Here is a 24290-nt window from a genome sequence, read left to right as displayed (position 1 = left end):
AAGTGGATCCCTACGCAGCTCTTCTCGTCTCCTTTCACTTAATATGTAGAAAAAGCTAGACAGGTTCAGGTAAAAAATATAATCATACTGCTTTCATCGATATACCATGACAACTGCATCCCAAACAGAATACCATTCCCTACATATCCGAAAGTAGTGTACCCTTCGATAGCCACCTTTCACTGAGGATACGCATGTGTATCCTACTGCAGAAGACTTGATATCTCTGGCACACCCCCTTCGAATCAGCTTTTGTTTTATCACAGAAAAACATCCACACGTTCCAAAACAAATGCGATTTTTTTTTTACATTTTTTTTTGTAAATCTATAAAATGTCTTGCACAACTAACTTAATTAATTTGTTTTGATAATTTAACACGTTTATTTTGGGATCCACCCTGTAGAAGTTGCCTAATGATGCGCGAGTGGAGAAGTAACATCCACGTTCACACTCCGTCCTTGACTCCCTTTTTATAAATCAGTTATAAATCAGACCCGTCCGTAACTGCGCACGCGTGAATGAACATTACAATTTAGACTGAAAAACTCACATCATTGACCTTTTGTGGTGACAACGCCCTTATTTGCTGTATCCTTTGGAAGTATCGGAATTAGGCCAAGGCAGTTTCCTAAAGGAAATAGCAATGGAGAACTTGCTAAAAGGTCTATGGAGGTGTTGGCAGAACATTTGGCCTAGGCCATCTGACAGAAAAAAAAGTTTAATAAGGCAAAAACGATTGCGAATGGCTGTGGAAAATAATGCGCACAAATATGCTGCACTGTCCGCAAATACTGAAACATTGTGTACTTAATGATAGACAAACACTTCAATGCAAAAGAGCAAGTGCCTGTTCACTTGTTCAATTGTGTTTTTTTAAAACGCTTCCTTTGATGCAGAGCAAAATACTTAAAAGCCTATTCAGCTATGAAAATATGGCTAGAAATTAAATATTTGAGAAATTAGAAAGTGACACTATTCCGGTGAAAACTACAGAAGTGGCATAAAACCGTCGGTTCCACCGTTAAACACGCTCTCCGGATCCGATGGCACAGCAAAAATACCTGAAATAGCTTAGTTACTGTGACGTGGGTCCAATTACCCGAGAAATGGGACGACTGGTCCCCCGACCTGTTGGCTACTTCGTGACTATGAAACCATACGGTGACAGAAGGGATGAGGAATTGTACAATCTCCGTAACGCATTAGCCTAGGAAATAGACGTCCATTTTAAAAATGGTTTGAAAACTTAAGTTAACGAAAGATGATTGCATCCTATTAACCAGTTTTCCTTCTCATAAACAAGAGTGACCATCTTATCCCCGTTTTCACAAAACACTGGGCTACTTACATGCTTGCAATGCAATACTAACCAACCACCAGAAACAGCGCACGGTCTAGAAGATAAAAGCACACGCTCATGTCAAGATCCGTTTTTAGAAACGCCAACTTCCAAAAATTTGCACTGGAGGCATCTTCTGTACATCAGCAAGGTTAATAAATAAGGCCCCAGAGGCCTATGGTGCCTGGTCAAAAGTAGTGCGCCATATAGGGAACAGTGTGCCATTTGGAACACAATCTTTTCCTCTCTATGGTCTCAATTCGTCCCCAATTCCACCCTAGAAATTCCAGTGCATGATAACGTTGAGGGGAGATTCTGGGAGACATAAAATATCACTCATTTATGTGAAGATTAAAACTACTATTCAAGTGTAAGCCCGTTTGTTGGGGAAAGCTGCTCTGAAAAGATACATTAACAAATCATTGACGAAACAACATGGAAAACAGAAGTCCACTCAGCGGATGGTTTTTGTTGTAAATAACATGTTTTTATTTCAAAGCCAGGATGCCTAGACCTACATATAGGACTTAGCTGCTGCCGGCCTTGGCAGCGATTCTCTTATCCCGCTCCTCAGCGATTGTGAGGCGGATACCCTTTCCACGAGGCAGGGACACCCACGGCTTGTTGCCCTGGAGACGGGGAAGGAGAAAAGATTAGGACATTTGAATTGAACGGGTGCAACTCACATTCAACTATTTAAAGTTAAAAAACAACATTTAAGTTTTAGCCATCAACCATCAGAACTGAGAAAAGTAGAGACAAATCTGAACAGGAAATTGAAATGCGTTCACAGGACTAAATAAATAGCTTTTAAAAGAAGTGATCATGCTGGTCGGGAAAAAGGCCAGAATATGAGAACGTATGGTGGACAACTTGACCTCCATTTATGTCCCCACCCCAGCAGACAGAAGAGTAAAACATTAAAACACGGTTTGCAGTCTACTTGGTTTGGTATAGATGTGAACCTGCTCTTCATCAGTGTAAAGTGTGCCAGCGATTGAGGATAGAACCAGCAGACAATATCACACTGGTACCGAAGACATAGCATTGGCTTTGTTCTACCTCCGTACAATCACACAAGAGTACTGAGCAACTACAAGCGTGTCAAGAAATGGAGGGGGGTCGAGTTGTCTCCAACGTGTATTTGCATGTCAGTGCTCCCTCTGTACATGTGGTCGCCTACATCCCAACTCCTCTGCTCACCTTGCCAATGATGAAGATGTTTCCCAGCCTGGTGGCGAAGATGTTTCCAGCGCTGTCTTTGACGTGAACCACGTCAAACGAGCCAGGGTGCCTTTCCCGGTTAGTGATGATACCAATCCGCCCCAAATTGGCACCGCCAGTCACCATGCACAGGTTACCTACGAGAGGGACGAGAGAGGAGAAGAGAGGAACGAGAGAGGAGAAGAGAGGGACGAGAGAGGAGAAGAGAGGAGAAGAGAGGGACAAGAGAAGAGAGGAGGAGAGAAGAGAAGAGAGGGAGGAGAGAAGAGAGAAGAGAGGGAGGAGAGAAGAGAGAAGAGAGGGAGGAGAGAAGAGAGAAGAGAGGGAAGAGAGAAGAGAGGGAGGAGAGAAGAGAGAAGAGAGGGAGGAGAGAAGAGAGAAGAGAGGGAGGAGAGAAGAGAGAAGAGAGGGAGGAGAGAAGAGAGAAGAGAGGGAGGAGAGAAGAGAGGGAGGAGAGAAGAGAGAAGAGAGGAGGGAGGAGAGAAGAGAGGAGGGAGGAGAGAAGAGAGGAGAGAAGAGAGAAGAGAGGAGGGAGGAGAGAAGAGAGGAGGGAGGAGAGAAGAGAGGAGGGAGGAGAGAAGAGAGGAGGGAGGAGAGAAGAGAGGAGGGAGGAGAGAAGAGAATAGGGAGGAAGAGGTTTAGAACTGCTTCAGAAGAATGCCGAGTTTGATTGGGTCGTAGTGTTGGTTTGCTTCCAAGAGTGCTTATGGAGCAAATGTCTGAATGAACAGATGTTACCATCCCGTAAAGTACCGTTTGTGTCTGCAGAGTACCAAAGCAGACCGTTGTAAATTCACTGTCTTGTGTAAAAAGGTGTCAGAAGCCATGCGTCCCTGTCAGCCACGGGATACAGACAGGGAAGGTAGGAAACTAGTCGGTGTGCAGGGGGGAGACATAACAGCACTGAACAAGCTGCACCAATTAAATACTGCGGAATATTTTCTGTTAAATTTCACAAAATGGTTGCCCCACATTGGTGGAGGATGAGAAGCTTCACTTCCTTACTACATAAAGTGCTTTTGAGTATATAGGTGGGTAGTATATAAAATCCATTAAAATACAAGACAAATCAATCCCCCAATCTCTAAACCCATTTCCTCACCGGTATCAAACCATTCCTTTAGGTCACTAGAAGTTTTTTTTTTTTTTTAAATTTAAGTTCCATAAAATCACGTTACCTGTGTCGAACTTGATGTGTTCTGTGATCTTGCCGGTGGCGAGGTCGATGCGGACTGTGTCGTTGACCTTGATGAGGGGGTCTGGGTAGCGGATGGTGCGGGCGTCATGGGTCACCAGTGCAGGGACTCCCTTGGTACCCATCAAGTTCTTCTTCACCTTACACAGCTTGTACTGGAGAGGGGGAAAGATGGGCGAGAAGAAAGTGAGTGATTGTTATGGTAAGGCTTTCCATAACCTAGTTTCTAGTCTAGCACTTAAATCCAAAAATGTCTCAAAAGTTGATTTGACAATCGCTAGGTTTTGGGGTCTGAACCCCAACTATACTACACAAAGAAGTATGCGGAGACCTGCTCTTCAAATATCTCATTCCAAAATCATGGGAATTAATATTGAGTTGGTCCCCCCCTTTGCTGCTATAACAGCCTCCACTCTTCTGGGAAGGCCTTCCACTAGATGTTGGAACATTGTTGCTATAACAACCTCCACTCTTCTGGGAAGACTTTCCACTAGATGTTGGAACATTGTTGCTATAACAACCTCCACTCTTCTGGGAAGGCCTTCCACTAGATGTTGGAACATTGCTGCTATAACAGTCTTCACTCTTCTGGGAAGGCTTTCCACTAGATGTTGGAGGACTTGCCACATATGCTTCTTCCATTCAGCTACAAGAACATTGGTGAAGTCGGGCACTGCTGTTGGGCGATAAGGCCTGGCTATCAGTCGGCGTGCCAATTCATCCCAAAGGTGTTCAATAGGGTTGAGGTCAGGACTCTGTGTAGGCCAGTCAAGTTCTTCCACACCGATCTCAACAAACCATTTCTTTATGGACCTTGCTTTGTGCACAGGAGCATCTTCATGCTGAAACAGGAAAGGCTATTCCCCAAACTGTTACCAAAGTTGGAAGCACAGAAACGTCTAGAATGTCATTGTATGCTGTAGCGTTAAGATTTCCCTTCACTAGAACTAGAGGGCCTAGCCTGAACATGAAAAAGCTCCCCAGGCCATTATTCCTCCAACACACTTTATAGTTGGCACTATGCATTGGGGAAGTTAGCGTTCTCCTGGCATCCGCCAAAGCCAGACTGGTCCATTGGTCTGCCAGATGGTGAAATGTAATTCATCACTCCAGAGAACGCATTTCCACTGCCGGCAAGCTTTACAACCACTCCAGCCGACGCTTGGCATTGCACATGGGGATCTTAGGCTTGTGTGCGGCTGCTCGGTCACGGAAACCCATTTCACAAAGCTCCCGACAAACAGTTATTGTGCTGACGTTGCTTCCAGAGGCAGTTGAATTCTAGTGAGGGTTGCAACCGAGATGTTTTTTTTACACATTACACACATCAGTAAAATCAGCAGTCCCGTGTTCTCTAAATACTTAAGTTAATAAGGTCTGGTTTTTTCTTTATACATTTGCAAAACATTTCTAAAAACCTGTTTTCACTTTGTCATTATGGAGATATATTTTAGAATAAGGCTGTAACGCAACCAAATATGGATAAAGTCAAGTGGTCTGAATACTTTCCGAATGCTCTGTATACAGCACAAGGGATCCGACTGAAATCACGCACGCCATTTATTTACACAAGGAGGTAGAAAACCAACCATTTCACATTAGGATTTAGTTCATTATTTTGTTTGGAGCTCAGAACTTCTTAGAGGTATTGGTGAGGGGTTTTTTTTCAGCTCGTTGATCAAAACCAAAGTGTGTCTTCATTGCTCCGTCATACAGACGATTCGGCCAATTATAATGGTACTGCTCAACAACAACAACAACCCGGTAGGGTTATGCGGTGACAACGTGCGTCATACCTGGGCCTCCTCAGCAGTGATGCGGTGAACCGTGAAACGTCCCTTCACATCGTAGATCAGACGGAAGTGCTCTCCAGTCTTCTCAATACTGATCACATCTAGACAGACATAGCACACACATTAAGAGTCAATGATCACATCCACAACATAGACAAACACAAACATTCAGGCTGTCATGGTTGAACTTGAACAAAACAGCTTTTTGCATGAAATCCCCCCCCCCCAAAAAAGGGGAATATTTGTCAGTTTGTTACCATTACATTCTCATATTAGGAAACACTTCAGATGGTTCAACTGTTATTGACTAACGGAATGAAAGTCGACAATATTTTAGACAAGCTAGACTACATCTCAGACACCACCCCCCCCCTCCCCCGACCTTCTCAGCCAATGGGTAGAGGAAGGACGTGAGAAACAAGGAAATGGAATAGAGCTTCTCCACAGCGTGATATGGTCCAGCGAAGGAGAGGTGTGACATGGTGGGCTGAGTCACCTGGTCTAGGAAATTAATCAACAACACCATGGTCGTCGCTCTTGGCAGCGATCAAGGTGATAAGAACTACTGTGTGTGTTTGTGTGAGGGAATATGCGCACCCGAGAAAAAACGTGAATATGAGACAGTGGATGTCTATTGGTTTGGTGCCGTGGATACGGGAGGTTTGGTGGCGTGTATACGGGAGGTTTGGTGGCGTGTATACGGGAGGTTTGGTGGCGTGTATACGGGAGGTTTGGTGGCGTGTATACGGGAGGTTTGGTGGCGTGTATACGGGAGGTTTGGTGGCGTGTATACGGGAGGTTTGGTGGCGTGGATACGGGAGGTTTGGTGGCGTGGATACGGGAGGTTTGGTGGCGTGGATACGGGAGGTTTGGTGGCGTGGATACGGGAGCCCAGAGGTAATCCCTTGAAGTGACCATCTGGTCTTACAACTACCCAGTAACACCAAGCAGCACCACTATCAAAAAAACAAATGAAAAATCATTCACTGTCCTAAAAGCCCAGAGCAAGCCTGCCATTACTGTTAGTGCCTTACAGCCCATCCATATCCAATTAGACAATTCCTGTAGAGACGAATCAGGGGAGCGTCGGCACCATGTTTAGTGACCCAGGTTGAATAATAAAAAATAAAAAACACCCAATTGATTAGAGCTCAGAACTTCTTAGAGGTATTGGTGAGATTTATTTCAGCTCGTTGATCAAAACCAAAGTGTGTCTTCATTGCCCTCTACATTCATCACCGGCTGAGGTGAAAAACAGATGCTTCTAGCTGTGCTTTCGCCAGCGCAACGAACCCCCCCAAAAAATGTGCGATTGCGTCAAGGGAGGATGCATGTAGGACTTTGCTAGTATCGCTCATTCACTCACCACACATGAGACTACGACGCGTGCGATTGGCTTAACCGTTTGCACAGACGGGTTGATCAACAACTTAAGGAGAATGACACCCCGGAAGACATGCGTTACGATTATGACGTCACATAGCAACAGTGACAAGCTGTCACGTGGGAATCATAAGTGATTTGTAACGTATTCTTGATGCCATGTCTTGTTTTGAGGCGTTTGAGACTGATCATGTCAATATGGCAACAAAACGTATTTGTTTTTTTTTGTTAAAGCTCTAGCTAACCATCAACTGCAAAGATGTATTTGAAAAGACAAATGCTCATTGTGTAAAATGTATGGGTTTTCAATAAACATTGAGAGAAAATATAGTTTACATGTTGTCAACAGTCTAAGCCAGTGGTTCTCAATCCTGGGCACCCAAAAAAGTGCACGTTTTTGCCCTAGCAACTACACACCTGATTGAAAATCAAAGCCTTTTGATGAGATGACAATTTTTAATCAGCCGTGTAGTGCTAGGGCAAAAACATGCATCCCATTAGGTCCCCAGGACCAGGACTGAGAGCCAGTGGTCTAAGCCAATTACAATCCCCCCCCGTAGTAGCACACAAAGTTAAGATAGCCGAAAGCTACGCCTCTGTCAGTCATTGGTCAACAGTACTACTCCTAGCAGGAATGGGAACCACGGACAGACGTGATGAAGTGTTTATCATTCAATGAAATAAAAGTTTGTGCATTTTTTTCCCCTCCACTTGAAAAATATGGCACCAAACAGCTAGTCTAAATTTACACAACTAAGAAAGAATGACAATAATTTACATACTTCTTGATTTTATCTTAAAATAATTTGTGGAAGTGTATACTGGCTGTGTTGTTGCTACGGTGTCTCAAAAAGGGACAAATTAATAATGCAGGGGGTTTATTTCTCAAGTTTTCCAAGCGAAGGTCTCAAGGGAATAGGAGAGGCACAGATGTTCACGTCGCCTAACTTCGAAAGGAGCCAGCCGAACATTTACCCGCCCTTCCGTACTCCTTGGCTTCTCCCATTGCCTTCCCCTATGGCTCCCTTCCTCACCCAACCCCTGTCCCCCAGCCACTTACCCAACCCCTGTCCCCCAGCCACTTACCCAACCCCTGTCCCCCAGCCACTTACCCAACCCCTGTCCCCCAGCCACTTACCCAACCCCTGTCCCCCAGCCACTTACCCATGAAGCCAGCAGGGTAGGTGATATCAGTGCGGACTTTGCCGTCGATCTTGATGAACCTTTGCATGCAGATCTTCTTGACCTCATCTCCGGTCAGGGCGTACTTCAGACGGTTCCTGAGGAAGATTATGAGAGGCAGGCACTCCCTCAGCTTGTGGGGACCAGTGGAGGGGCGAGGAGCCTACAGGGGGAGAATAGGGTTAGGCACTCTTAACTATATTAGAGCAGTTAAAAGGTGGATTCAACAATATGACGTAGGTAGACGCACAAAGTAAACAGCATAGTGGCTCAATATCTGCAACTACTAAGTGCGTTGAAGCACGAGGCTAAACTTCCAGTTTGGATCCCAGAATTCCCACATAACAGCGTGAAGCAAACCCATCTTCATACTCCGACAGGGTGAAGTTTTGCATCTCATTCGTTGCAATATCTGCGGTGCTGCTTGTGGCAAAGGCACGTTGCTGAGTCTACCTTCATTAACAATATTGGCTATAGACAATGCAGGGACAGCAGACCACTACACACAGGGAGGAGAGTACGATAGTACGTGGGGAATGGGGTTAGGATGGGAGGGAAAGCCACAACAGTTCAGTAGATGAAATAGAAAATGACTACAACAATGCATGTTACAAACACCTTCATTGGTTAAAAACATTTGTAGGGCCACAATCTAGCAACAGACAATTTATGCTTGATACGGAGGTGCCATATGTATGGTGTGATGCAATCGCTGAGCCTCCGGTAGTTTCGTACCATGCGCCAGCAAAATTCTGCATTGATGTGATTGGTTGACTGTAGGTGGGGTCTAGTATAAACAAACTCACTTGCTTTACAACAGCTCTGCTCAGAAGCACAAGTCAAGTACACAGGCCCTGAACAACAGCTCTGCCCAGACACACAAGTATACAGGCCCCATCCTACTACACATAAAGAGTAGAATTGAGTATGTAGCGCCTTCCAGCAACGGCATAAACGGTTTGCCGTGCTCACTTTAATAATGAGTTGTTTTTTTGACAAGTAAGCTAATGTTCTTTCAATAGGAGGGGAACGTGCCTCAAGTTAGGTTGGGTCGCGCGGTGTTCCAACAGCCCAGGTGAGGAACAGGTAGGGGACAAGACAATGAATGACATGTTCGTCGAGAAAATAATAGAAAACTGATGGCTAGATATGAATGACCAACCATTTGTATACTAGTCTGCAACCAGCTAGTAACATTATGGTTTCAACATAGCTACTTTCTATGTACTTACGAACACTCCGGTGAGCTTGTCAAGCATCCAATGCTTGGGCGCTGCAACGCGCTTCAGGTGCTTCTTCGGTCCTCGTGCCTGGTAAACAGAAAACAAGGTTAAACAACACAGCAGTACAACTTCATTGGAACAGTTTACCGGACAAACGGCTGTTCGTTTTGAGGTACCATGCGACCCGTATGGCTAGCAGATGTTAGCATGCAAGTTACTTATTTGCTATATGTCCACGAACGCGATTTCCGGCTGGGGCCTACTCGGTGAAAGCACAAGAACATTTGCTTATTTTACAAATTTTCGCCGCAAAAGGTGTGCTCAATTACCAAGGCTAGTATAAACTTCGGGAATAGTCTTTTGGACGTAGAAATCGTGGTAACGGAAACATGTTTGGCTGAAATGGGCAGAGTTGATGCTAACCAGCTAGCCGGTGGCTACAATGGTCAAACGAATCGGTTTTCCTAAAATCGTTTCAGAGACTCAGACATAACTTATTATTTAAATACAGGGACTAACCATTGCACAAAGTATATATTTTCATACAATCGCAGTTATATGTGCAATATTATTTTCAGAAAAAGTGATGTTTGATGATGATTCGGGAGAAAATCATAAAGAAATACGGCTCACCATGTTGGAGTCTGCGAGGAAAAGGACCTCCCACTTCGAGTCCTTGCAAAATAAGACAGAGTACGGTGCATGATAAGGGACAAACCGAGCATAATTTATTTGGTCCGCTCTCTAGTGTCGAGGAGAATAACTGCGACTGGATGTTCCTTTAACGTGTCAGAAATGTATTTTATTTAACCTTTATTTAACTTGGCAAACCAGTTAAGGAAGGTTGCTGGATCGAATCCCGAGCTAACAATGTAAAATGCTGTCGTTCTGCCCCTGAACAAGGCACTGTTCCTAGGTAGGCCATCATTGTAAATAAGAATTTGTTCTTAACTGACTTGCCTAGTTAAATAAAGGTTCAATTTAAAACATTTAAAAAAAAAAATTCTTATTTACAATAAAGGCCTACTGAAAGGCATAAGGCCTCCTGCTGGGATGGGGGCTGGGATTTAAAATACATTTAAATATAGGACAAAACACACATCACGACAAGAGAGACACCACAACACTACATAAAGAGAGACCTAAAGGCAACAACATAGCAAGGCAGCAACACATGACAACACAGCATGGTAGCAACACAACATGGTACAGACATTATTGGGCACAGACAACAGCACAAAGGGCAAGAAGGTAGAGAACGTAGAGACAACAATCACACAAAGCAGCCACAACTGTCAGTAGAGTGTCCATGATTGAGTCTTTGAGTGAAGAGATTGAGATAAAACTGCCCAGTTTGAGTGTTTGTTGCAGCTCGTTCCAGTCACTAGCTGCAGCGAACTGAAAAGGGGAGTGACCCAGGAGTGTGTGTGCTTTGGGGACCTTTAATAGAATGCGACTGGCAGGACGGGTGTTGTATGTGGAGGATGAGGGCTGCAGTAGATATCTCAGATAGGGGGGAGTGAGGACTAAGAGGGTTTTATAAATAAGCATCAACCAGTGGGTCTTGCTACGGGTATACAGAGATGACTAGTTTACAGAGGAGTATAGAGTGCAGTGATGTGTCCTATACGGAGCATCGTGGCAAATCTGATGCCAAATGGTAAAGAACATCTAGCCGTTCGAGAGCACCCTTACCTGCTGATCTATAAATTACGTGTCCGTAATCAAGCATGGTTAGGATGGTCATCTGAATCAGGGTTAGTTTGACAGCTGGGGTGAAAGAGGAGCGATTACAATAGAGGAAATCAAGTCTATATTTTATTTTAGCCCTCAGCTTTGATATGTGCTGAGAGAAGGACAGTGTACCGTCTAGCCATACTCCCAAGTACTTGTACTACCTCAAGAAATACAGTATCGATTTTCATATTATTGTAGCAGCTACGTAAGTCAGTGTTTGTGTTGTAATATATGGTACCCATACATTATATGGCTCTCATTGTGATTCTTATATGATTGTTAATATGTTATATATCAAATTCAATCCGTCTCAATCTATAATAGGCCTAAACACACAGTTGAACTTCTTTTCGTAATATTATCTTGATTCTCAAGTCTTGCCTAAATGTCTTCATCGGTAGTAAACAAATAATTTTTGATGTTCTGTAGCCTGTTTTTTCTTCTATTCCCTGAGCCTCTCTGATTTCCTCCCGCTATCTCTGTCAGGAAATACCAACGCGCAGGACAGAGCCCTTCTGTTTGTGCGGCGCAAGATAATCAAGCCGTTATTCCGGGTGTTCCCTTGCCAAATGTCACCAGTGACGTCCTGTAGCTTGCTTTCCTATGCTTTGGATTCTGTCTACTCAATTCAGTCTGTTACAAGTCATATACTTCTACGCGAAGCCGGTATATTATGCCCGTCTGACCCCTGGTCCTCAGTAAACCAGCAACAGTGTGTATGTATATATATATATATATATATACACACATACACACACAGTCTGAATCTTGGTTTTCATATGATGGTCCTTGTTTCGTTAAAAAGGTATGCAGTTTCTAGTCACCTTTATCTGCAGTGTTTCGTCGTTACACATGCTGCCTGTTGTAGGCCTACAGTCTGTTGCTTGTGTTATTGGACTCCACCAGTGAACTTTGAGGCATTTTGAAAAAGTTGACGCTAGAGGGCGACATTTTATAAGAAAGTTATGACCAACCATTTTTCATTCGTGTGTGAACTGTTCTCAACTACAGAAATCATGAGTTTGTGTACAGATAGTGAACTAAGTTGTGTAAAAATCAAAATGGTAGACTATAGTACTAATGAGAAACGGAGAGAATATTCAGTTCGGTATTCTTTATTTTCCCCAAACATGCAGAGAACAAAAAATACAACCATTTAAATATGATCTAGTAAATTTACATAGAAATACAAATGAGATGCAAAAAAATTTAAATCAACCTCGGATATATTCTTTCCGTCATTTAAAATTGCAAAACAAAAGTCAAAGATGAGACAAATAAAGAAATTAGGTCCACCTCTTAAACAAAAGAAAGCCTTCAATTGAAAAAAGGTGTGATTTTAAGAAACTAAGGATCATACAATATCTACTATACAAGTGATTAATTACTATCTGATATGTGTTTCTTTTACAAAGTCAATAGCCGGAGGTTTCTCATCCTAAAACAAAACAAGGCACAAAAATATGTGAAACGTAATAAACAAAACAAACAGAAACTAAATCCAAGTAACTGTTCTTGCGCCAGTCAGTAGGATCAAAGGGTTTCTGTTCAGGAAATGACAAGTTGGTAATATTCCATTAGTTATCTTCAATGTCCTGGGTGTTAAAATGTGGTCTTTCACGTCGTGTTGATGCAATGTGATTCAGGCTTAGGACTCTATTCACTGAAACCTGGGAACTTAGTCAATTGAAACTTTCTCGTCAATTTTTTCTCTGTCTTAAAAAATAAAAATAAATCTCTTTTACAATGTAGGTACTGTAGGTAAATCAGTCAATGACTCAATCATCAGTTTGTCATTAGGTCGTCTTCAGCTCTCCCATTCCACCCCAGAAAAACAAACAAGGCCATCTTTAACTGCATCCTACAGCCTCATTAACTAATAGATTTGAACAGTCAAATGGCACCCTATTCCCTTTATAGTGCACTACTTTAGACCAGGACCCATAGGGCTCTGGCCATACGTGCACTATATAGGGAATAGGGTGCCAGTTGAGATGTACACATTTACTTTGACAGTAACATAGCAGAGTAGGTAGTGACGGAGTGTCTTGGCTCAGAGCACAGGAGAGAGAAAGACAGAAGAAAAGGGAGAGCGAGAGACACATAGCTCTCTTTGCTTCTTCAGACATCATCCATTTGATATCCACAGAGCAAGAGGCTTACAATACATACAGAGAGAGGGAAAGCGAGACGGGGAGATCGGGCAGAAACAAGACAGGACTCCTACAGAGTTACATGAAGACCACTGACTTTGAGACTCAATAACATATTTAGATACAGACAATAGCATGGAGACTACACAGGCCTCCTGTCATGTCTGTCTCATACAACCTCTCACACACAGGTACACATCACTCATCTCTCTCGCGCATTCTCTCACCCTCGCGTCGCATCAAACCCCCTGAACCCGAGGGTAACTGAACAAGTGCCTGTTTCACAGCTGCATTACCGCAACATAATACCATTCATCCTTCAGTCAGTGTGTGTGAGCGTGTGCAGGAGGCCCATGGGAGGTACAACGAGACAGGCCCCAGGCTCTTCTATCCCTCAGTGTTTTCCCTACTGTTAAATATAGATAGGGTCCTGTGGGTTTTGTCCCCTCTTGGTTTCTGTTGAACCGTTGGATGTTTACAACCCTTAACGCCGCTTCAGGGTCCTTTTGCGCCGAGGAATAAATGAAGGTAAACACAAGTTCCCCCTGAAGTCGACATCCTCTCTGACACACACAGACTCACAGAAAAACACAAGACGAAACCCCAGCCCCGTGTCCGCACTCTGTCCTTCTGAGAGAGGAAATGAGAGGGTGGTACAGAGGGGGGAAAAAACAACATGCTCTCTTTGGGGCCGTTTGTGGTCATCATTTTTCTTTCAGAAAAAAACTAAGAGGTTGACCCCCCCCAAAAAACAAAAGGACAGTTTCTCTTTCTGTGTGTTTAGGTTAGTATGCGGCAGGGACGTCGGAGTCTGTGTCCATCCAAACAAGAGACTAACAGAAGAATGAAAGAGAGCACAGATCCCCTCCTTCCATCTCTCTATCCGGTCAACATCCAGCAGGTACGTCCGCTATAAAGTCAAACTCATTCTGTCCCAGCCAGAGTTCAGGCAGCTCATTGGCCCGGTCCAACCCCAGCTCTATGACCAATGACATCAGAACCTCTTCATCCACTGGGTCAGAATCTATGATCCCGCCAGATCCACAACTCTGGTTCCCACCTCCGCCACCTCCAGAGGTACCCCCGACCAGCTGCCCAGCCGAGCCCACCGTGGAGCCCCCAAACCCCCTCTGAGGCCCTGAGTTGAGCCCTGAGGCACCACTGCCTCCAGCCAGACTCTGGTAGTGGGAGTTGAGTTTCTGGAGCTGCAGGCTGGCGAGGAGGTGAGGGCTGGTCTGGAGGGTCTGCAGGCAGAAGGGCTGTGGTTTGGAGAGGGATGGAGAGGTGGAGTTGGGAAAGGGGTCATCCCCGGGGGTCTTGGCAGTGACCGTCATCCCAGGGTAGTGGAGCAGGGTGAGGGAGGATGGAGGAGGCTCGCGGTCCTTCATGACGACGTGGGCTGGGCTGGAAAACAGTGAGCTCATCACCTGGGGACACCTGAGAAGGAGGAAGAAACGGTGTTACGATGACATCAAACGGGGACACACCGCCATACAAGGCGGAAGAGATGACAGGGAGTACTGAAAACATACAGGATTATTCTGTTAACATATGACATCAGTGTTTAGATTAGAGTGATAAGCCTGCTTGGCTTTAAAGTCACCTGCTTCACTAGGTCACCACTAGTAGCCTGTTCCAAATCGCAGATTGAGACATGGCCCTGCCTGGCTAAAAGAATAGTCTCATTTAAATTGAGGGGGGGCACAAAACAAAAAAATCTTTAGGTGGGTCACAGCACGGAGAGATGGCACCTTATTCCCTATATAGTGCCCTCCTTTTGACCAGAACCACTTCCCCTGACCTCTAATGACAGTCAGTCAAAAGTAGTGCACTATATAGGGAGTATGGTGCCATTTTGGATAAACACTAAAGTACCATAGAGGCTCAGAGGGGACTGACTGGCAGTTCATAATAAGGGTTAAAGAAAACAGGACTTTTGAGGACTGAGTCACATGATAGAAAACACACACACACATACATACGTGCTGATCCCACTGCAGACCCCTTCCCAACACACTCATCTGACCCCCTTCCTGCCCCAGCCCATATTTATGGAGAGGGTAATTGCTACAGGCAGGCATGCAGCTGCACTGGACCTACAACACACCAGCATCTCATGAGCCCTGCCATTGACAGCTGTTGAGGATTTATCGCTGTGTGTGTTCTTCAGTCCTTTGTGTTCATTATTCATTGGCTGATTACTGTCAGGATTGCAGACTGAAATACGGTTATTAAAATGAATCCTTAGGAAGGAGAGACATTAGGCCCGGATTTAAAACCTAAAAACTAAAAGTGGTAGTTGAGAATCTCACACACACACACACACTAAAAGTGGTAGTTGAGAATCTCACACACACACACTAAAAGTGGTAGTTGAGAATCTCACACACACACACTAAAAGTGGTAGTTGAGAATCTCACACACACACACTAAAAGTGGTAGTTGAGAATCTCACACACACACACTAAAAGTGGTAGTTGAGAATCTCACACACACACTAAAAGTGGTAGTTGAGAATCTCACACACACTCTAAAAGTGGTAGTTGAGAATCTCTCACACACACACTCTAAAAGTGGTAGTTGAGAATCTCTCACACACACACACTAAAAGTGGTAGTTGAGAATCTCTCACACACACACACTAAAAGTGGTAGTTGAGAATCTCTCACACACACACACTAAAAGTGGTAGTTGAGAATCTCTCACACACACACACTAAAAGTGGTAGTTGAGAATCTCACACACACACACACTAAAAGTGGTAGTTGAGAATCTCTCACACACACACTAAAAGTGGTAGTTGAGAATCTCACACACACACACACTAAAAGTGGTAGTTGAGAATCTCACACACACACTAAAAGTGGTAGTTGAGAATCTCACACACATTAAAAGTGGTAGTTGAGAATCTCACACACATTAAAAGTGGTAGTTGAGAATCTCACACACATTAAAAGTGGTAGTTGAGAATCTCACACACATTAAAAGTGGTAGTTGAGAATCTCACACACATTAAAAGTGGTAGTTGAGAATCTCACACACATTAAAAGTGGTAGTTGAGAATCTCACACACATTAAAAGTGGTAGTTGAGAATCTCACACACATTAAAAGTGGTAGTTGAGAATCTCACACACATTAAAAGTGGTAGTTGAGAATCTCACACACATTAAAAGTGGTAGTTGAGAATCTCACACACATTAAAAGTGGTAGTTGAGAATCTCACACACATTAAAAGTGGTAGTTGAGAATCTCACACACATTAAAAGTGGTAGTTGAGAATCTCACACACATTAAAAGTGGTAGTTGAGAATCTCACACACATTAAAAGTGGTAGTTGAGAATCTCACACACATTAAAAGTGGTAGTTGAGAATCTCACACACATTAAGTGGTAGTTGAGAATCTCACACACATTAAAAGTGGTAGTTGAGAATCTCACACACATTAAAAGTGGTAGTTGAGAATCTCACACACATTAAAAGTGGTAGTTGAGAATCTCACACACATTAAAAGTGGTAGTTGAGAATCTCACACACATTAAAAGTGGTAGTTGAGAATCTCACACACATTAAAAGTGGTAGTTGAGAATCTCACACACATTAAAAGTGGTAGTTGAGAATCTCACACACATTAAAAGTGGTAGTTGAGAATCTCACACACATTAAAAGTGGTAGTTGAGAATCTCACACACATTAAAAGTGGTAGTTGAGAATCTCACACACATTAAAAGTGGTAGTTGAGAATCTCACACACATTAAAAGTGGTAGTTGAGAATCTCACACACATTAAAAGTGGTAGTTGAGAATCTCACACACATTAAAAGTGGTAGTTGAGAATCTCACACACATTAAGTGGTAGTTGAGAATCTCACACACATTAAAAGTGGTAGTTGAGAATCTCACACACATTAAAAGTGGTAGTTGAGAATCTCACACACATTAAAAGTGGTAGTTGAGAATCTCACACACATTAAAAGTGGTAGTTGAGAATCTCACACACATTAAAAGTGGTAGTTGAGAATCTCACACACATTAAAAGTGGTAGTTGAGAATCTCACACACATTAAAAGTGGTAGTTGAGAATCTCACACACATTAAAAGTGGTAGTTGAGAATCTCACTCACAAACACACACTAAAAGTGGTAGTTGAGAATCTCACACACACACTAAAATTGGTAGTTGAGGCACTCAGTGAAACCTCATTAACCTCATCTTCAAACCAAAACGACAAGCACATTATCTGCTTTACACTTTTTACAAAACACAGTTCTCTACATTAGACATGTCATTCAAAACGAACAGGTCTCGTGTTTCTTTTGGAAAACACTGCCGTTCAAAATGCCACACTCATTTTACCGATTACCGACACCCAGTGCTGACGTGTGAAAAACACTTCTAGCTGATTTCTTCACTTAGAAAATCAGAGCTTGAGCACTATAAATAGGCTTCAGGTTGGCTTTCTTGGTTTGGGCAACAATGGAGGCCAATTAAAGGAGAGCGAGGAAGAGGGGGATGAAGACAAGCCTATTTATTTATCTTCTACTGTATTTTCTCGTCTCAGTGTTCATCCTGAAATCTGGATGAAAAGGTTGTGAAAGAAACATTTGATTTTTCCCCCTTGCATTTCTGTTTAAATACATATTGCATGTGTACATACTGCATATGTTTGTGAGCATATGTACGTGTGAGTGCTATGACAAGCTGCCGTGGACTCCACTGCACACGGAACATGCAAAAGACACAAGATAGGAGTGTTTTACATTTGTCACGTCCGTGTGTAGTTTGCGTGTATAAGAGCTAATCAATTGTTGGTGTGTGCGTGTGTGGAGTTGATGCAAAAACACAATTTTGAGAAGAGTCAAAATAGTTTAGAATTTAGTGTTTGGTTTTGCAAGAGGTGTGACGTTTTGCATGTGTCGAGTCTCTAGAAAAGTATCCGGAGTCTCAAATCGTGTGGAAGCAACTGTCAAACTGTAAATGCATTCTCCCTTAAAAAGGAGACCATGGACCGCATTCGAATACTTTAAAATGCATCCTCATATCAATAACTACCACAAGGAGGAAGAATTAGTTTTGTATTGAACAAATAATAATGAAGTGGAAGGTTTCGTTCACTAAACAGTATTTTAACCTGGTGCCAATATCAAACTGTTTGTTGACAGACAAAGGTAGGCTATTCAACTCGTATGGGTGTTTTATTTAGCCTATAAACTAATCACACCATGTCAAACAATCACAATAGAAGTTACTTGATTACATTAATCACATCCGCCTCCCCGCAGACGTGGTCCGGACCTGAAAATGAGCATGGAACCACTCTGCTTCTAGCCAACAACGGCGGTGTCAATTACACAATTACCATGCGTGTCGAGCCAATTAGAACGTGAATCGCTCAATATACACACACACACCTTGACCATATGGTGAGGCTGAGCATGGCCACTTGTTTTATAGTAATTGAGTCAACGCTATGAGATGGAGAAAACCACAAACATTTACAGCCAACAGAATACCACTTTGTCAAAGTTTTTGACAAAGCCCCATTTTCTACCAAATGCCCATTTGGTAAATAGGCTGAATAGTTGACTAAAAAGCCATACTTTTTAGAGATTCATGTTATGGAGTTGTGTTACGAAATCATCATCCAAGATGTGCGTAAAATGCATGTAATTCACCAGTTCAAACCGGGAGGCAAATCACAAAAAGGGTTAAACGAAACATTTTAGGGGAAAAGTTATTGGCAGCATTAGGCAAATAAGTTCACAATTTCCCCTATTGTTCTGTGAAATCAAACTATTGTGAATAACTTCCATAAAATGTTAACGGAACAATTAAAAATGTAAAATAACATACCCTTTAGAACGCCACTTTTAAACGCAGCTGTAGGGCCGTTTGAGGAAGGCAAATAATGGTAAAAAAATATAGTCAAAATGTACAAATCAACTCCAACGGATCGCAGGATAACACCACACCCGTAAATGTTTGCTGTCAAAAACTTTGACAATTGTTGTATGCTATATTTAGTAAGGAATCCGCCGGTTCCTGTTGAGAGCTATAGTCATAAAGTAAACGGTTGAGTCAATATTGTCCTCGTGCTGCGTCTCTCCTCGCTCTGTGCGAAATAACAGACTGTCCGACTCCGGGATAGTTCCCTCACTGTGGTTGTTACTGAATATAAAGTATTATTTTCTCTCACAAACACACGACCCTCAAGTGAGACGCGTTTGTGGCGGGACAGCATTTATATCACGGCGTGGATTTGTAGAGGAATAGGACTGACGCACCACGGTTATCGCACAATAAACGGTTCATTCCAGTATCGGAGGAATCCAGTTTCCGGAGTTTCGGTCATGAAAGCGCTCTACGGAGGCAGATGTTTTCTATTCTCAGAACGAGCGCTTTTCTCTACAATCACAGATCAAATCCTATTATTGTCTATTCTATTCTACTCCAAACAGACAACTCACTGATTATCATTCATGAGAGAACGCACAGCCTCAACAATCTTTAATGGTCTTGAAACAATAACTGTTGATTTATTTTCACGAGAAAAACAATGTTCACAGGAGGAACCAAATAGAAAACCGTGTGGATATGATCCAATACGCACGCACGCACCCGAGCACACACAATTGGCCTTATTTCATATCTAAAAGATCATCTGTTACAACTGGCTATAGGTCAAATAACTCCAAATGATTTGCTAAAATAAAACAACGATAGGAAATAGAGACCTAAACATTTCCCAAACCTCGAGGTTATCGTCAGCATTTTTTTCATCCGTTTTAGCCTAAATAAATATCATATTTTCATTAATTCATTCTAAACAATATACCCACGTCTCAATATAGTCAAAGAGAGAAAAGAACAGAACAGCCAATATTATTTTAGAACTCCACGCGCCTTAATTCCGTTTGAGTTAAAGGCTCACGAGCATCTGTCTTTAGTCCCGTTGGCGCGCGGAGACAGTTAACATGTAGATGAGACTCGAGCGTGATGTATGGAAGTTCGTGGAGTCCTCCCCCGCGGGAAAACAGTATGCAAATGAGATTAACGGTTTTCAAGTACCCCTCTAACGTAAAACTAGGCAAAATGGGTAAACACACAGAGCGACCGAAGTAAGCGCACATTAACGTCACCTTGAAGTTTTCAATGAGTCTGCTGTGGGATCATTTTAGCAAGCCTCCCACAGAAGTATAGCCTAAGCAAATATAAGTTGTTAACATAATAGACATTGTACCGAACTTTTATCTAATTTGATCATTTATCTAAAACGTCAACTGATGTCCTATTCAAATAATGATGCCATGCCACTCTGGAGGGAAACATGATGTTTTGCATAAAATGTCGTTGGGAAGTCCTGACGGAGTCAGTCCAGTCGCCACACGGGACAGGGCAGGCAGGTGTGCTATTCAACAGCATGAATGGAGAACATAGAGAGATGGGAGTTTGATTTCAGGCAGGGGAGGAGAGGAAACGTTATATAGGCTCTGAGAGTTTCTTTAGTGTAAATATTCATTGAAGTGGGTTGATGAACTTGTTTTTTTGGATGGCATGGCACAAGACATTGCTAACTATGCTTTAAGAAGGTTCTCCTAAAAGAAGAAATTTGAGAAGTTCTCAAGAATTTTCGATAAAAATAGAAAAAAAATTAAGGAAACAGTTATTTAAAAGGTTCTCCTAAAATATCTTGTGAATCTGGCCCCCTGAAGTTGTCTTATTTTGGTCTCCTTAAGGGGTGTTTGGGGGAGGAATAAGGAACCACACTTCTCTCATGTTCATTCATTTTCTAGGCTCTTTGTGCAACAGCCGTTTAAGAGAGAGCGTTTCAATCAGTTCTGTCTTTCCTATTAACCCATAAACACACTAATGACTTTCCCTCGTTTCACATTCACTCTGAGGGAAACCACAAGACTGACCACGGCATCCGTAGTGTGAGTGGGTGTGTGTGTGTCCTGGCCATGGTGTTTCAATTAAATCCAGAAAGATCACAGACAACTTCTGTTGCACACATGGAAACCACTTTGATTCACCACTCCTAGTCTACATCTCAAACGGCACCCTATTCCCTTTCTAGTACACTACCCATAGGGCTCTGGTCTAAAGTAGTACACTACCCATAGAGCTCTGGTCTAAAGTAGTACACTACCCATAGGGCTCTGGTCTAAAGTAGTACACTACCCATAGGGCTCTGGTCTAAAGTAGTACACTACCCATAGGGCTCTGGTCTGAAGTAGTACACTACCCATAGGGCTCTGGTCTAAAGTAGTACACTACCCATAGGGCTCTGGTCTGAAGTAGTACACTACCCATAGGGCTCTGGTCTAAAGTAGTGCACTACCCATAGGGCTCTGGTCTAAAGTAGTGCACTACCCATAGGGCTCTGGTCTGAAGTAGTACACTACCCATAGGGCTCTGGTCTAAAGTAGTGCACTACCCATAGGGCTCTGGTCTGAAGTAGTACACTACCCATAGGGCTCTGGTCTAAAGTAGTACACTACCCATAGGGCTCTGGTCTAAAGTAGTACACTACCCATAGGGCTCTGGTCTGAAGTAGTACACTACCCATAGGGCTCTGGTCTGAAGTAGTATACTACCCATAGGGCTCTGGTCTGAAGTAGTATACTACCCATAGGGCTCTGGTCTGAAGTAGTACACTACCCATAGGGCTCTGGTCTAAAGTAGTGCACTACCCATAGGGCTCTGGTCTAAAGTAGTGCACTACCCATAGGGCTCTGGTCTAAAGTAGTGCACTACACATAGGGCTCTGGTCTAAAGTAGTGCACTACCCATAGGGCTCTGGTCTGAAGTAGTACACTACCCATAGGGCTCTGGTCAAAAGTAGTGCACTAGATGGAAAGGGGTGCCACAGATGCACAGATGTCAGTTTGGTGACAGTTTGGTGCCAGTTTCCTCTTAGGATGTTATTGAAGCTCACGTTGAGAAAAAAAAAGAACCAAAAAAAGAAGACTATTTAACATCAACATACTCAGATACAGATTTCTATTTTATAATAAAACATGTTACTTACACCATATAATACAGATTGCATTTTATAATAATACAGATTGCATTTTATAATAAAACAGATTGTATTTTATAATGAAACATGTTATTTACACCACATAAAAGGCAAAAGTGAACTGTAAAAAAAACGTTAAAGTTGTACTTCTGTGAAACCGAAAGTAAAATGATACAAAACAATTTTACACTCCTACAGTACTTCCAGTTGAATTTAAACATGCAGTTTGAATAGGAAAAGGACAGAATACACGCTTGAAACATTTCATTAGATAGGAGATCGTATCATTGACACGTCGTCTTAACACACAGACTGTGTGAAAATGCTAGGAATGCTCTTCATCTGACACTGCAGTAGTAAAGATCATGTTTAGCACCAAGATCATAACAGATTTGTAGCTCAGTTGGTAGAATCACATTAGTTTGATACCCCTGCTATGTATGGACTGAGGATGATCTTTAACTCAGAGGATGATCTTTATGCTGAGGATGACCTTTATGCTGAGGATGATCTTTATGCTGAGGGTGATCTTTAATATGGGGATGATCTTTAACTCTGAGGATGATCTTTATGATGAGGATGATCTTTATGCTGAGGATGATCTTTAATGTGGGGATGATCTTTAACTCTGAGGATGATCTTTCACTCTGAGGATGATCTTTATGCTGAGGATGACCTTTATGCTGAGGATGATCTTTAATATGGGGATGATCTTTAACTCTGAGGATGATCTTTATGACGAGGATGATCTTTATGATGAGGATGATCTTTATGCTGAGGATTATCTTTAATATGGGGATGATCTTTAACTCTGAGGATGATCTTTATGATGAGGATGATCTTTATGCTGAGGATGATCTTTAACTCTGAGGATGATCTTTATGCTGAGGATGATCTTTATGGTGAGGATGATCTTAATGCTGAGGATGATCTTTAACTCTGAAGATAATCTTTATGCTGAGGATGATCTTTATGCTGAGGATGATCTTTATGCTGAGGATGATCTTTATGCTGAGGATGATCTTTATGCTGAGGATGATCTTTATGGTGAGGATGATCTTTATGATGAGGATGATCTTTATGCTGAGGATGATCTTTATGCTGAGGATGATCTTTAATATGGGGATGATCTTTATGCTGAGGATTATCTTTATGATGAGGTATCTTTGTGCTGAGGATGATCTTTATGATGAGGATGATCTTAATGCTGAGGATGATCTTTAACTCTGAAGATAATCTTTATGCTGAGGATGATCTTTATGCTGAGGATGATCTTTATGATGAGGATGATCTTTATGATGAGGATGATCTTTATGCTGAGGATGATCTTTATGGTGAGGATGATCTTTATGCTGAGGATGATCTTTATGATGAGGATGATCTTTATGATGAGGATGATCTTTATGCTGAGGATGATCTTTATGCTGAGGATGATCTTTATGCTGAGGATGATCTTTATGCTGAGGATGATCTTTATGCTGAGGATGATCTTTACGATGAGGATGATCTTTATGCTGAGGATGATCTTTATGGTGAGGATGATCTTTATGCTGAGGATGATCTTTATGATGAGGATGATCTTTATGCTGAGGATGATCTTTATGATGAGGATGATCTTTATATTTTTGTGAAACTCCCCCCAAGATCTAGTATGTTTTGTATCTATCCAGGGGGTGTTAACATGGAGCAGGGTTTCTCAGACTCGGTCCTTGGGCCCCTCCTGGTTGCAAGTTTTGGTTTTTGCCCCAGCACTACACAGCTGATTCAAATAATCAAAGTTTGATGAGTTATATCAATCAGCTGTGTAGTGCTGGGGCAAAACCCAGTGGGGTAACACAAGCCCCCATCATGTCTCCTTTACCCGTTTAACACAAATAATATGCAACATATCCCCACCCTACATGTTTCCCAGGCCTTTATATCAAATCAAATCAAACCAAATTTCATTGGTCACATGCACGTGTTTAGCAGAGGTTATTGCGGGTGTAACAAAATGCTTTGTACACAATTTTTTCCTGGCCTAATAATGTAAGAAAT

At 42.6% G+C, this 24290-nt stretch overlaps 3 protein-coding genes and 3 non-coding genes across 6 annotated transcripts in view; 1 reads left to right on the top strand and 5 right to left on the bottom strand.

The window, feature by feature from the left end:
* LOC139415887 (ubiquitin carboxyl-terminal hydrolase 12-like) overlaps window positions 1–21635 on the top strand; it is a 356199-nt gene extending 334564 nt beyond the window's left edge. Inside the window, exon 12 of the mRNA XM_071164031.1 lies at window positions 21309–21635. The gene's annotated coding sequence lies outside the window, so the exon portion shown is untranslated. The remainder of the gene's footprint in view (window positions 1–21308) is intronic.
* LOC139415883 (ribosomal protein S4 X-linked) lies at window positions 1804–10025 on the bottom strand. The gene is made up of 7 exons (XM_071164026.1): window positions 9975–10025; window positions 9351–9428; window positions 8101–8281; window positions 5557–5654; window positions 3744–3915; window positions 2545–2702; window positions 1804–1970 (listed from the first exon to the last, which is right to left on the bottom strand). Exons 1-7 carry the CDS (start codon window positions 9975–9977, stop codon window positions 1869–1871), a joined length of 792 nt encoding a protein of 263 aa, XP_071020127.1. The 5' UTR covers window positions 9978–10025; the 3' UTR covers window positions 1804–1868.
* Window positions 2325–2459, bottom strand: LOC139417642 (small nucleolar RNA SNORA57). Its single transcript, XR_011635191.1, has one exon. It is a non-coding gene; the product is annotated as a small nucleolar RNA SNORA57 (small nucleolar RNA).
* On the bottom strand, window positions 5386–5464 carry LOC139417644 (small nucleolar RNA SNORD61). The gene has a single exon (XR_011635193.1). It is a non-coding gene; the product is annotated as a small nucleolar RNA SNORD61 (small nucleolar RNA).
* On the bottom strand, window positions 6701–6776 carry LOC139417643 (small nucleolar RNA SNORD61). Its single transcript, XR_011635192.1, has one exon. It is a non-coding gene; the product is annotated as a small nucleolar RNA SNORD61 (small nucleolar RNA).
* Window positions 12178–19446, bottom strand: LOC139415889 (cbp/p300-interacting transactivator 1-like). Its single transcript, XM_071164035.1, has 2 exons — window positions 19085–19446; window positions 12178–14668 (listed from the first exon to the last, which is right to left on the bottom strand). Exon 2 carries the CDS (start codon window positions 14653–14655, stop codon window positions 14119–14121), a length of 537 nt encoding a protein of 178 aa, XP_071020136.1. The 5' UTR covers window positions 14656–14668; window positions 19085–19446; the 3' UTR covers window positions 12178–14118.
* Window positions 21636–24290: the final 2655 nt, after the last annotated feature.

Source organism: Oncorhynchus clarkii, chromosome 9, assembly GCF_045791955.1.
Source record: "Oncorhynchus clarkii lewisi isolate Uvic-CL-2024 chromosome 9, UVic_Ocla_1.0, whole genome shotgun sequence".
Lineage (NCBI taxonomy): Eukaryota > Metazoa > Chordata > Actinopteri > Salmoniformes > Salmonidae > Oncorhynchus > Oncorhynchus clarkii.
The sequence above is the reverse complement of the archived record's forward strand: the minus strand, read 5'-3'. Positions and strand labels throughout refer to the sequence as shown.